This window comes from Rhinatrema bivittatum, chromosome 3, assembly GCF_901001135.1.
Source record: "Rhinatrema bivittatum chromosome 3, aRhiBiv1.1, whole genome shotgun sequence".
Classification (NCBI taxonomy): domain Eukaryota; kingdom Metazoa; phylum Chordata; class Amphibia; order Gymnophiona; family Rhinatrematidae; genus Rhinatrema; species Rhinatrema bivittatum.
This window is the reverse complement of record NC_042617.1, coordinates 298,660,028-298,673,812: the sequence shown is the minus strand read 5'-3', so window position 1 is coordinate 298,673,812 and position 13,785 is coordinate 298,660,028. Positions and strand designations below refer to the sequence as shown.

At 44.5% G+C, this 13,785-nt stretch overlaps 1 protein-coding gene across 1 annotated transcript in view; it reads right to left on the bottom strand.

Annotated features, from left to right (window-relative positions):
* Positions 1-932: 932 nt before the first annotated feature.
* The window catches only part of RACGAP1 (Rac GTPase activating protein 1), a 186,662-nt gene continuing 173,809 nt past the window's right edge, over positions 933-13,785 (bottom strand). The window contains exons 17-18 of the mRNA XM_029595020.1: positions 4,083-4,194; positions 933-1,657 (exon numbers count right to left, since the gene is read on the bottom strand). Of these exons, the coding sequence (XP_029450880.1) occupies positions 1,582-1,657; positions 4,083-4,194 (188 nt within the window). The 3' untranslated portion in view covers positions 933-1,581. The remainder of the gene's footprint in view (positions 1,658-4,082; positions 4,195-13,785) is intronic.

Genomic DNA, 13,785 nt, shown 5'->3' with positions numbered 1-13,785 from the left:
CCCAGGCCAGACCACCCTCCATAGCTACCTCAATCTGGGTACTAACTGTCAAAAGTGATAGAGCCCTTTATTTATTTTTTAATCTTTAATCATTCGAGCAAGCATGGCAGAGATAATAGAAGGGGTGAAGGAAAAGTCCAGAAGATGTTGTGAAAAGAAGATAAAGCCCCCAAACCATGCCAGAGTTTGGGGGTGGGGGTGTTACTCACAGCTCGTCTGGCACAGACCCAGTTTTCAAAGGAACCCCCCCTGGCTATAAAGGCTAAGCTCTACTGCAGTGGTGGCCAATTCCAGTCCTCCAGAGACACAAACAGGCCTGGTTTTCAGAATACCCATAATGGATATACATGAAGTAGAGCTGCATGCACTGCATCCATTGTATGCAAATATAGCTCAAGCATATTATGGATATCCTGAAAATCAGACCTGTTTGTGGCTCTTGAGGACTGGAGTTGGCCATCCTTGCTCTAGTGGGAGAGGAAATCACAAGACTATCACCCCAGAAGCAACTCAACCAGAGGAGGGAGTTCCAGGAGTATCACCTCAGGAACTAGCTAAAACCAGATTATCACCCGGCCTAAAAAAACAAAACAAAAAAAACCCCACAGGATTTAAACACAGGATATGGTTGCCTACTGTCTGCTGGAGACAGGTTGACTGCAGCACAGGACTCTATACGGGGGTGATGACAGCAAGCTTTTGTTCATCCGCTGGCTGGGGAGCATAACCCATGCAGCTGAACTGGTCTGATTGGATGAGGAGGAAGGGGCACCATTTACAGATAGAATCATCATATGGCATGCCAGGAAATGCAGTGCCACTTTTTTTTTTTTTTTATCCATTCTTGACTCCAATTTATGATTATGGGCAGAGGACTGCCCTATTTGCCCTTGTCAAAGAACAAACAATACCTTATTGACCAAAGACTAAGATCAATTTAAAACTGTTTAGTGAGACTGGAGATTACAAATCTCTTATCAGTGATAAATACAAGGATTCATGCAATATGTACAGAGAAGCGTCCTACATTATAAAATAAAAAGTACATTAAAATTGACTTAAAAAGCTATAATCCTCTCCTACATTCCAGCTTTTCTTATATGAGTACCCGTTTGAAATGATGGTAGTCATACTGAAGTCTGACAGGGAGAAATATGAGTATAGTCCTACCAATGTAGGAATGAATTTGGGGTTTGAGCCTTCTGCCTGGATGCCAGCCTTTTTCTTAGATAATACAGAAAAGCTTCAGCCCTGAACACAGAGGCATCTTAACATAATGCATCATATATGTATAAGAAAAAACATTTTTAAAATGGGAGTCATGGGATGCTGGGCATCATCTGATAACCAGATTAAAAAAAAAACCCAACTTTCTGTACAAAACAAAACACCTTTGTTCTCTTGGTACCATGCATTAATCAAAATAAACATTGACATTTTACATAAATGAAGTGTTATATAAACAAAATAAAACAAGTTTTACATCAAAGCACATATAGGGAGATGAAGGTGGTCCAGTAGTACAATCAGTCTTTCAAAGAAAAGCACGCAAAGACCACTGTAGGTGCAGACTTGTCTCTCTCACTTCAACATGGGAGAAGCAAAGAAGTTGCCCGGTCTTGTAATGCTGGTAACAGATTTGCTTTTGCTTCCAAACCTGATTTAAAAATAAAAATTAAAGAATGGATTATCTACACAATTGTGCTATATTACTGGACCCTGTACAGAATGGTTAAGACAGAGAAAGGTACACAAGCAGATACAGCAAGTTTACCTACTGTAAGAATTAGCCTGACACATGGGTAACGTTAACCAACGGCACAGAATCGACTCTCCTCTTAGCTCAGAGCTTTTGCCCTGAGGATGTAGAGGAATTCCCGCATGGGCATTGCCTAGTGAACTGCTTAGTTGATTTGAGAGCTGACGTTAGCTACATAGTTGTCTCTCCAGAAGGTGGGCAGGTATTAAGCACGGCTAATTCAACCTGCTGTCCTTAGAAATCACAATTTGTGCTAAGCAAACTTGCCTTCTCAGTCAACCAGAAGGATTGAATTAGCCAGGACATGTGGGGAGTGTGAAGCTGAGGGTTGCAATGGAAGACTTGTTGAAAGGCAACCTGGATCCCACCACGGAGAAGAGATTACTAGGTGAACAGGCTATGCAAACTTGCTTGTCCAAGTTTACTGTCAATTCTTGATAGACTGTCCAGAAAGTAATGGGATGTGAAGGTGGTCAGAAGAAATTCCGGAACCTCTCTCTGACATGAGGGGAAAGGAACACTGACCCAAGATGCCAATTTTGATGTAGATGACTGAGGTCCTGGGGAACGCCTCTGAATGGCTGGACTCCACTGCAGGAATAGCAAGGACTCAAATCCCCCTGTGGGGGGGTCCTGATGGGATCCCCCCCAGGTTCAGTGATAAAAGGGGTTTCCCTCCTGAAGAGAGGCTGCCTTGGGCGAGGAGAGGTTGAAGAGGGTTTGCCTTGTCCTTAGACAGTTGCAGAGTTGAAGACTTTGCCTCCCTGGCAGCTAAGGGCCATCATCCTCTGGTCAGGCGATGGGCATGGAACAATCCTCTAGATTTTTGCAGTAGCCATGCTGGTGGACATGTAAAAAAGCAGTGGCACCACACAGAGGAAATCTGGTGTCTAGATGAAGATGTTCTAGAAGCCTTGATAGAGAATGAGCCTTTGAAAATAAGAGGTCAATTGAACAGTCTCCTCAAAACCTCCAGTCCTCCCTGAACATGGCAACTGTGCTGTTGGCATTAAAGCTAGTTGCTGATGGCACCGCTGGCTCCAAGCAGAGATGCTTGCTCCTCTTATGGGCTCTGTGGGGCTCAGGGTAGCCCAAGCGGTTTGCAAAGAAATGAGAACAGCATTTTTGCATTTTACTTGATCCCGATGAGGTGGAGGGGCCCATGGCCTGCTCTGAAGAGGGGGGAGGGCTGCTTGAAGAGTTCCTGTTCAGCTTGGCACCCAGCGATTCAGAAGAGGCTCTGCCCTGGGAGGAGGAATGGTTGCAGCTCTTTAAAGATTTACCCAGCTCCATCTTCCAAGCTCTGTATTGAAGTGACAACCAGCAGCAGTGGCAGTAGTGGTTAGGCCTGAGGCACCAATAGGAAACGTCATGGCCATCCATGATAAAACATCTGACTACACACAAAATTAAAGTCAGGTTTCAGGTATTTATTTATTTTTAAATAGTACCTCTTAAAATTGCTGTTTGGGGGCTGCTGATGCAGCAAAACAGTTCTTAAGAATCAGGAAACAATGAAAAATAAGCAAAATAAACCCCAGAAGGATACAGCTCGGATGAAAAGAAACCTGAAGGACACATGAGGCAATGCCTATATGGGAATTCCTGTACATCTATCAGCTAAGAAAAAGGGTTCATTTGGAACCATTGGATGACATAACCCATAACAGTGTAGCTCTTCTCTCGTTCTTCCATGGGGAGACTGGACATGAGCATCAGATCTGCTGCTCAGTCCCCTTCTATGGAAGGAGAGCAGTGCAAATATCTGAACATACAGGGGTAGATTTTCCACTGAGCGCACACTTCCCAGTGCGCACACATGGATGCGCCGATTTTCTAGCATGTGCGCGCCAGTGCACACATGGAAGAAAATCCATGGGCCGAGCACACATGTGCGCCAGATTTTATAAGCGCGTACAGGGGGGGGGGGGGGGGGGGGGAATTATGCAACCTCTGTGCTCAGTGCATCCAGGCTGTCCCCAATTCCCTCCCCCTTACCTAGATTCCCTCCCTCTTCGCCCTCTCTCTCCTCCCCATCCCCTAAAGCCTTCCTTTTAGTTTTTTTTTTTCCTTTGTTTCACAACTTACTTCAGTTCTTGGCTGCCAGTGTGAGAGTCTTTGGGACAGCGAACAATGGCGCTGTCCCAGCCCGCCCTGCCCTTCGAAGAAGCCGGCACTTATTCGCGTACCGGCATTTATGCAGGTGGCCAGGCCTCTTCGAAAATTCGCCCGTGTGCGCAAGGCCTGGCCACACGCTTAAACGCCAGAATGTATGCAGTTAGGGCTTTGAAAATCTGCCCTGTTTTTCACCTACATTACTTACTTGGGAGTTGTCTTGCCAAGGGTAGATCGGACTTTCTGTGACAAGGAGCTAGTTGAAGGAGTCTTTGTTATTTGCTGCTCTGGAGTGGTCAGGGGCCCCAACATGCTCACTGCTACAAAGTATAAACATTTGGTCCATTAGATCAGAACCATGTAAAACATGCAACACACACTACCAAAATGTCTGGAAGGCTAAGCAATGCACTAAAAACAGTAGTGCACTCTAGTTTTAAAATAGTTGTGGTAAGATCAGCACAGTTTGGCCCACCTAGTCTACCCAGTTACATTATGCTAGCTGAGTGTAAGAAGGGGCACCTTCCAGCTCTACAATCCTACCCACCTGAAGGATCGCAGCATCTTTCCAGCAGTCTGGTACTTCCCTCTCCTCAGACACAGTCAAGCAGACCGTGGGTTATGTCCCCCTTCCAGCAGATAGAGTCAGAGCAAAAACTGAGAGGGTGGTCCCTCATGACTGGTGCACCCTCTGAAAACCTTCAGTATTTCTCTGACTCCAGCAGATTCAACTCACAGGCTGGAAGGGCATCTCCAAGGCACATTTTCAGCCCTACCTGGTAGCCGGCATAATAGCAGCAGCAAACCACCTTCCTTCCCTATTCAGCACTGAACAGATCACCTCAATTCCCAAACAGCCCAAAAAGACAGGCTCAGTTTATCATAGGTTTTGCTATGACTCTTTGCTAAAATAGAGGTGGAGGTTAATTTAGTTGTGTGGTGAGAGCAAAGTTAGGGAAATAAAGCTAACTGGTTAAGACATTCAGTGGGACTTATCCAGTTAAGTCTCCTGTTCACCAGGCTTTTGAATGCTGAAGAAAAAAAATCTGCTACCTGAAATTTCTCTTTTGGTCTAATGGTCAACCTTCATATGATACCACTACAGGGGTTATCGTGCTGATCAGCTCTATCATTTTTTAAGAGCTTTGCAAATCATTAGGTGACCAGATATTGTGCTGATATTATGGTTTTAAGTCCAGGAAAATAATGTATACAGTCTAGTACCAATAGTACTTATCTTGAAATCCACTTGAAAAAGTTTTTGCTGTCCGACAACGCGTGATTTTGGGGTGGAGATACCCCTTCTTCAAGGACCCAACTTAAACTGGGATATTCAGTGGATGAGATGGTTCTGCGAAGCGATGCTGCTCGCTATCGCTATGTTGACTTGGCAGTAGCAGACACTTGTAATTCCTGGAAATCGCCAAACTGATCAGCACGATAACCCCTGTAGTGGTATCGTATGAAGGTTGACCATTAGACCAAAAGAGAAATTTCAGGTAGCAAGTTTCATTTTTTCTGTATGAATTCCTTCTTGCTCCCTTTGTTGGATTCTTTGTTTTTGAGTATTTGAAGAAAAAAAAATCTAGCATGCTGAGCAAGAGCTGTTCCCCTAACTAAAAAAAAAAAGGGTTGACCAAATCCCCACCTCTCAAACACAGTCCACTGGACTGAATACTAAATACAACAGAGTTGACAACTCCTAGCACATAAGAATTTATTCACTTCACTCCAGGTGAAAGGACCAATAAATTGATCCCTTTCCTGACAGCTGATAAGGAAGCAGAATAAGGATATCTGTGAAGGGACCAATCATTGGTCCTTTCACCCAAAGTGAAGAAAAATTGTGTCTTACATGCTAGTTTTCTTTCCTCGAGTCCTACCAGACTTGTCCAGATGCATGTTTGTCGCCCCTACTAGAAACAGAAAACTAGAGCTTTGTCATCCCCTTATATAGTGCCTTGTGCAGCCTCAGCTCGCCAGTATTCCAGTACCAAAGCAACTGAGTAACTTTACCTTCCCCCCTATGAGAAGGGGGTGTTATACCAGTAACTGACTGCCATTGGTTCTCAGATCCCTGCAGAATAACATTTCTTAACTATAACTCAAGTTGTATAACCAAGAAAATGACATGCATGGCTGGTAGGCAGCCAGGCATCAACAGGGTGAATTCCTGACTGGTCTGGTAGGGCTCAAGAAAATTAGCAGGCAAGAGTTTTTCCTTTATCAATGTCCCATCAAATTAGTCTAGAAGCATGGGATGCATCAAAGCAACTCTCTGATTTGGATGGTACCTAGCTAAGCCTGCCCTCATGACAACTGCCCCAAAAAGGAGTATTCCCTTTGGCCAGTAGAACTAAGCAGGAATGCTTAGAGAATGAAACAAAATGGGCCACCTTGCCGATCACCACTGGAGGGATTAGATACTTCTTGGTCTCTGAAGATGCTTGTGGCCTTATCAAAAGAGCTAGCAACTCTTCCAGGGCCCTTCACCCCCTTAAAATATAGGCTGAGCTTATGGTTTTCCACATTCAGTGAACTATGATTGCCTTAGATTCAGCCTCTCCTTCCTCCTGGCCAGCAAACAGCAACTAAATGATCCAAATATTCACCTATAATAATATTCACCTATATAATTCACCTATAATAATATAATATATATTATAATATATATATATATATATATATATATATATATATATATATAATAATAATAATAATAATAATAATATATTCACCTATATAATATTCACAGGCCTCACATTCTGATTATTATAGGTGAGCCCTAAACTCATCCAGGAGCAGTTGGGAGGTCCTAAGGAGTCTCCACAGGCTCATTCAGAGGATGGTAGAGCATCTGATTCACATGGAACAGACACCACTGTAGGTAAGAATTGTCAGTGCTGTTTGAATAGAGATCCTTTTGTCAGAACCAAGCAGGAATGGTTTGCTACAGGACAGGCCCTGCAACTGATATTCTGCTTGCAAACAGCCAGCCACCACAAATGCATTATGCACCAAAATCTGGATCAATGAATTCAATAGTAGACTCAAACGGAAGAGAAGTTAAGGCTTTAAGCACAAAGTTAGAGTCCCATAGAGGTAGGTTAGCACTCATCTGAGAAGCATGAACAGGATGTGTAGAAAGACTCCCTGGACTATTCATCTATAGTACACTATCGCTGCTACCTGTTTTTATTAAATTTGAAATAAATTCCAAGAATTACATCTTACAGAGAAAATATACAAAATAGTTTTAGAAATATAATGGAATCATTCATCGATAAAATACACAAAACTTCACTTAATGAAAGGAAAGACTCAATAACAAGAACTATCATCAGCCAGTATTATACAGATGGATGTGCTGGCAGGCTGGCCTATATATAAATTAACCCTTGCTATCAGATACTCCAAGAAGCCCTGAAACTCCAGGAGTCAACTTACCACTCAGAAAAAGTGCAAGTTGACTAGGTTCGATAAACACATTTAAATTTCTAATATTTGATTAAACATTTAGAAGGATATTTAAGAAAAAACATTGCCCCAATTTACAAAACCATCAAGTCTCAAAAGTTGCTTGCTTCTTTTGAGTTATTCATGCCATGTCTGGAAAAATACTTATCTTGCTCTTAGGGGTGAATTTTAAAAACAGAGTTGTTTGCATTAAAAGGCCCATATACGTGAGTATCTTGTCTGAGTACAAGTAGCTCATATTTTGAAATGGTTCAATTATGCATGCACATTTAGAATTGTATACTGCTCTTTCCTAGGATCAAGGAAATTTACAATGTTAAAAAAAATGTACATAGTATACATACAAATAAAAGAACATACATAATACGTGAGCAACCTAACATGAGGGAAAGGGGTGGCATTAAGGCATATCAAGAGCATTCCAGGGTGGAGCCTACATTTATGCACATAAATGTGTATTTTAAATACTGAACACATCAGGCTGCTACCCAAACTTATTATATCTGCTCTCAATGATGTGTAAGTCTGAAGAAAGCTAGTTTTAGGACTAAAATGACTGGATAAACTGGGTTGAATAATCAGAGCAGTCTGGATGACCTAGAGATAAACTGAGAAAACTGGATGACTAATGGGTCAAACTGGCTATTTCTTTCACGCATGTATGTTTTAAAATCTGCCTAGCTGTATGCATTAAAGCATACAAATTCTTAAGGAAGAATCAGGAGCATTTCCTCGTGTAATTGTTTAAAATTAGGAGCATACATACACACAGGTATATTTTAAAATCATACATGTGCACTTGCAGATTTAAAAATTCCAGTGTATGTGCTCTTACACATGTTTGTTTTATTTACAGTCTTAAAGAACATGTGTCTAAAGAATTTCATAAACAGATTTCAATCCAGGACAAGTAAATTCACAATTAATGTTACAGGTTTTTACATTTTCTAGCTTCATTAGATGCTTCTATAAAAGCTGATAAATCCAAAACTTCCAGATCAAATAGAGAGGAACTTGCCCATTCAATTTGAGAAATTTCCCTTTGATGATGGAAGATTAAAAAAAAAAAAAAAAGATACTGGTGGCAAGGATTCAAGAGGAATCTTAAGCATTTAAGGTAATTTTGGTTTCAAAACATATCCTCTGCCGAGATAAAATCCACCTTGGGAAAGTTAAAAAACTTGATGTAGAAATATTTTCCAAGTTTTCCAATTTCTAATATATAGATACAGCAGAGTTGCTTACCTGTAACAGGTGCTCTCCCAGGACAGCAGGATGTAGTCCTCACATATGGGTGAGGTCATCAGGCAGAACCTTATTATGGAACATGATCCCTATGTCCACAGGAGTCTCCCTTCATTTTCGTTTGTAGCAAAAAGTGTGAGCAAAAAAATAAAAAACTGACCCAACTCCGTGGGGTGGCGGGTGGGTTTCGTGAGGACTATATCCTGCTGTCCTGGGAGAACACCTGTTACAGGTAAGCAACTCTTTCTCCCAGGACAAGCAGGATGGTAGTCCTCACATGTGGGTGATTAACAAACTACAGGCTGACTCATATTACAACAGGCCAATAGCAGACAACTTGTGCAGCAGGCACAATAATTGGGGTGCTATTTGCAATGATGAGGCAGCCTGAAATCACAGCAGGTGATTGTGGGAGGAGTTGGGGATTATACTGAAACAAAGTTTTTCAAGACAGATTGGCCAAAGGCAGAGTTCTTGATGGATTTCTTTATCTAAGCAGTAGAGGGCTGCGAATGTGTGAAGAGAGCTCCATGTCGCAGCCTAGCAGATGTCAGCAATTGGTACTGAACGATAGTTTGCTACCGATGTTGCCATGGCCCTTACCAAACTGTGCCTGCACTCACCCCTGGAGAGGAAGGCCTGCTTCCTCATAGCAGAATTCGATACAGTCTGCTAGCCAGTTGGAGAGAGTTTGTTTGCCCACTGCAACTTGCAGCTCGTCTCTGTCAAAGAAGCAGAGTTGGGTGGATTTCCTATGCAGTGCAGTGGAATCTAGATAGAATGCAAGTGCACACTTACACTCCAAGGTGTGCAAAACCCTCTCGCCCTGGTAAAAGAGGCCTTGGGGAAAAAGTGGGCAGACTATAGACTGAGTAAGGTGAGAGGCTGTGTCCACTTTAAGAAGAAATTTAGGGTGAGTACAGAGGACCATTCGGTCACAGAGGAACCTGGTGTCGGGTGAGTATGCAACAAGAGATTGTAACTCACTGACCCTTTCAGCAGAGGTGATGGCTACGAGGAAAATTTTCCATGTTAGAATTTTACTGCTATAGGAATGCAAAGGCTCGAATGGGGAATGCATGAGCCTTGTAAGCACTACTTTTAGGCCCCATTCCGTAACCGGTGATCGAAGAGGAGGCTTAAGTCGTAGAAAACCCATGATAAGCCGACTCATAAGGGGTTGAGTCGTTAACAGGGCATCCCCTACTCCCTGGTGTTACGCTGAGATGGAACTGAGGTGTACCCTGCGGAAGATGTCTGGGGACCAGAATCCGAAAGGTATCCTAGATAGCCTAATAGAGATGGAGTGGGGCAGGAAAAAGGGGCCAATACCTTTTTGTGCACGCCATTTGGTAAATCTTGCCAATTTCAAATGGTAAGATTTACATGTGGAAGGTTTTTGTGAAGTACCTGAGAATATAATTGCGATGGAGAAGGTACAGAGAAGGGTTACCAAAATAAGGGGAATGGAACAACTCCCCTATGAGGAAAGACTAAAGAGGTTAGGACTTTTCAGCATGGAGAAGAGACGACTGAGGGGGGATATGATAGAGGTGTTTAAAATCATGAGAGGTCTAGATCGGGTATATGTGAATCAGTTATTTACTCTTTCGGATAGTAGAAAGACTAGGGGACACTCCATGAAGTTAGCATGGGGCACATTTAAAACTAATCGGAGAAAGTTCTTTTTTACTCAACGCACAATTAAACTCTGGAATTTGTTGCCAGAGAATGTGGTTCGTGCAGTTAGTATAGCTGTGTTTAAAAAAAGGAGTGGATAAGTTCTTGGAGGAGAAGTCCATTACCTGCTATTAAGTTCACTTAGAGAATAGCCACTGCCATTAGCAATGGTTACATGGAATAGACTTAGTTTTTGGGTACTTGCCAGGTTCTTATGGCCTGGATTGGCCACTGTTGGAAACAGGATGCTGGGCTTGATGGACCCTTGGTCTGAACCAGTATGGCATTTTCTTATGTTCTTATCAGTGAGGTTGACCTGTGGGCAGGCAAATTGGTTCCTGGATTGATAGGTAGAGAAGTATGGGGGAAGATACTTGTCAAGGCCAGTACGGGGTTATGAGAATCATTGAAAACCTGACCTGCTGTAGGTTCACAACAGTTTTGGCTATGAGCGGTATCAAAATAGACATATAGGAGGCCTTTGTTACAGGGGCGAGCAAAGGTGACCATGGCTAACGCATTTCGAAGCCTGTGTAGGGAGCAGAATCTGTCCACTCTGTGGTTTGATTCGGACGCAAGAGGTCAATAGTTGATCTCAGCGCTAGAAGATTTTACTCGCTACACATGGATTCAGAGACCACTTGTGGGGATGGAGACATCATTTGAGATGGTCTGTTAGTATGTTCGGTATGCCTGTTAGAAAAGTGGTCCAGAGATGCATGGAGTGTGCAAGGGCCCAGGCCCAGAACTGCGTGGCTTCCTGGTAGAGCAGATAAGAGCCTGTGCGTCCATGTTTGTTCAAGTACCACATTGCCATTACGCTGTCTGTATCCACAAAGTTTTGTGTGAGAGGCAGTGTTTGAAGGCATAAAGGGCATAACGCATGGGTCGAAGCTCCAGGAAGTTGAACAGACTTTTCATGGAGAGACCGACGCATTTTGGGTTTGGAGGGTGTTGATAGGAGCTCTCCAACCCAAGCTGGATGGATCAGGGACGAAAGCGGTTGAATGGCTTAGAGCCACTGAAATCTTAAAATCCACTGAGTTTTTCTCATGGCTAGTCTGGCCATAGGAGTGACGTGGATCATGGAAACCATGTGGCCCAGCAATGGAAGAATTGATGGGCTGAGGTTATGTTGCATGTGTGCAGAGATGTGGACAATTTGATAGGATGTCTGTGCGGTTGTTGGGCAGGAAGGCTGTTGCGACTGTAGTGCCCAGATCTGCTCTATATGGGATTTATGGTAGTTGATCAGAATTCCCAGCCAAATGTAGTAGATTTATAGTGAGTCAGAGAATTTAGAGCTCGTTTGGATTGACTCCATATTGGGCAGTCGTCCAGGTAGGGAAACGCGTGAATGCTGCTGTTCTTTGTAGCTGAGCGGCAGTCACTGCTAGGCATTTGGTGAAATACACAAGTTGTCGAAGCTAGTTCGAATGGCAGAACTTGGTATTGAAAATGTTGACAACTCACTATGACGCGTATAGAAAGTCCAGAGAATAGAGGCAACCCCCTTGTTATAGTAAGGAAAGCATGATGCCGAGAGACATTTTAAACTTTCTGAAGAAATTTGTTGAGATTTCTGAGATCCAGGGCAGAAGTCGCCTGTTTTCTTTGAAAGTAGAAAATAGCAGGATTAAAATCTTCTGCCTTGTTGCATCCGGGGAACGGAATCCCTGGTCCTCAGAGGGTTGGACCGTTCTGTTCTCTGGAAAGGTTGAAAAATCCAGGAGCCTGCCCAACTGGGGGAGCTGGTGTGATCTGGATATCAGTTGGTGTCACGCGGGAGCGGTAAAAGGTCCTTCTAGCATCCCTCTTTGCTGTGCAAGAAACGTAGAGAGCTGTCCGCAGGGTCTCGCGGTGGTCTTGCAGTTGAGCCACTGTCTGCTGGACCTTGTGCACGAAGAGATTATCTGTGGCGCATGGCAGATTTGATAGTTTATCTTGGTCTTCGGGCCGTAAATCAGGGACCGTAAGCCAGATTCACCATCTAGCACTGAGTCCTGTTGCTGGCAACGGGAGGACGTTTCGAAGCAATCACATGTTGCTTGAATTTCATGTGGATGGCAGAGATTCCCTTGGTGTTGTGTCAAATATAGCTAGTAAATAGCAATATGTGACACCAATATAGTTCTTGGAAGAAGTTATGACCTAGACCCTCCTGAAAACTTGTGGTCCTTTTTAGTGACCAGGTCGAAAGGGATGGGAATTAGAGTGCCCATCGCTGTTAGAGGATCCCGGGATAGGTATAGGGGTCCATGGAGGCTCAAAAGGACAAATCAGCATCGATGACTTAGGCTGTTGGTAGGTGCCACAACGGTGCGAATAATGATGGCTCCGGTGTTAGATTCCGGAAGGCATCAAGGAAAGCCTGATGGATGAGGACATCCAGTTCCTCCCTGAAAGCTGGTATAGGTAGCACAGCTACAGGGGGAGACAGGCTAGGCGTTACTGGCACTCCCACATGAATCTGTGGTAGCTCAGTACCTGGCGCTGGTGGGGGACGCCTCGATGCCTTGGGTGCAGAGGAGCAAGGAGACTTGTACCCGGGCCTGCTTCGCAACTGGCTCAATGGACGTTGATGCCAGTGCCGGCACCGAACGCAGAACCACATCAGTGCTGGCGATGTTTCCCCTCTGTGCTCGGCCCGGTCATTCTCCAGCACAGAGAAAGCTGCCACAGAAGTCCAGAATGGCATCTATGATGGACGGTCACCGTGCCTCTACTGCTCCTGTCATTGCTTCTCGCCCAAGGATTGCACGGGGCTCTGGTTGAGAACCCGAAGTATGGAGCCTCAACGGGGGCAGACACTGCATCATAGACGGAGGCCTTGGCAGCATCGACAGAGACTGCAACGGGAACCGTGGACGTCAGCAATTCCAGCTTGCGGTCCTTGCACATCTCGAAGCACCGCAGCCCCTGCCACTGGGATGGTAGTTTTCCTAGCGACTGCCAATACCGCCACGTCCACCTTAAGGCGTTCCAAATGATCAAGTAGCTGATATAACTTTTGCATTGCCTGGCTGACCTTAAGGCCTGCTGGACGCAGGCCTTAAGTGGGTCTCCCACTCACGACTGATGAGGAGCTGAATCTTCTTCGGGATGGGAAAGGTGCTAGGTGTGCCCCGGAGGCCATCCAGGACCGGGTTCACGCCGTCACTGTCGGACTCTTCCAGAGAGTTTCGCCCCTGGTTCCTCCAGCACCTGGGAATAAGGGGCCGCAGCTCCTCCTTCTTGAACAACCGGACCACGCCTGGATCGTCACCTTCCGGGCCAGGGTCCACCAGACACTGGTCACCATTGCCCACATTAAAGTCCAGGGGGAGGAGGAGGGGGGACATCTTCCCCCAGCAGGTCGTCTAAGTCATCCAAATCTTCCTGCGCCAAGGCAGTGCAGGAAGTACAATTGTCCGCTCATAGATGGGGACACTTCGGGGCCCTCACACTCCCTCCAGGGATTTGTGCTTCACAGACTTCCTTGCCAGGAATGCCTTATGCATTAGGAGCAC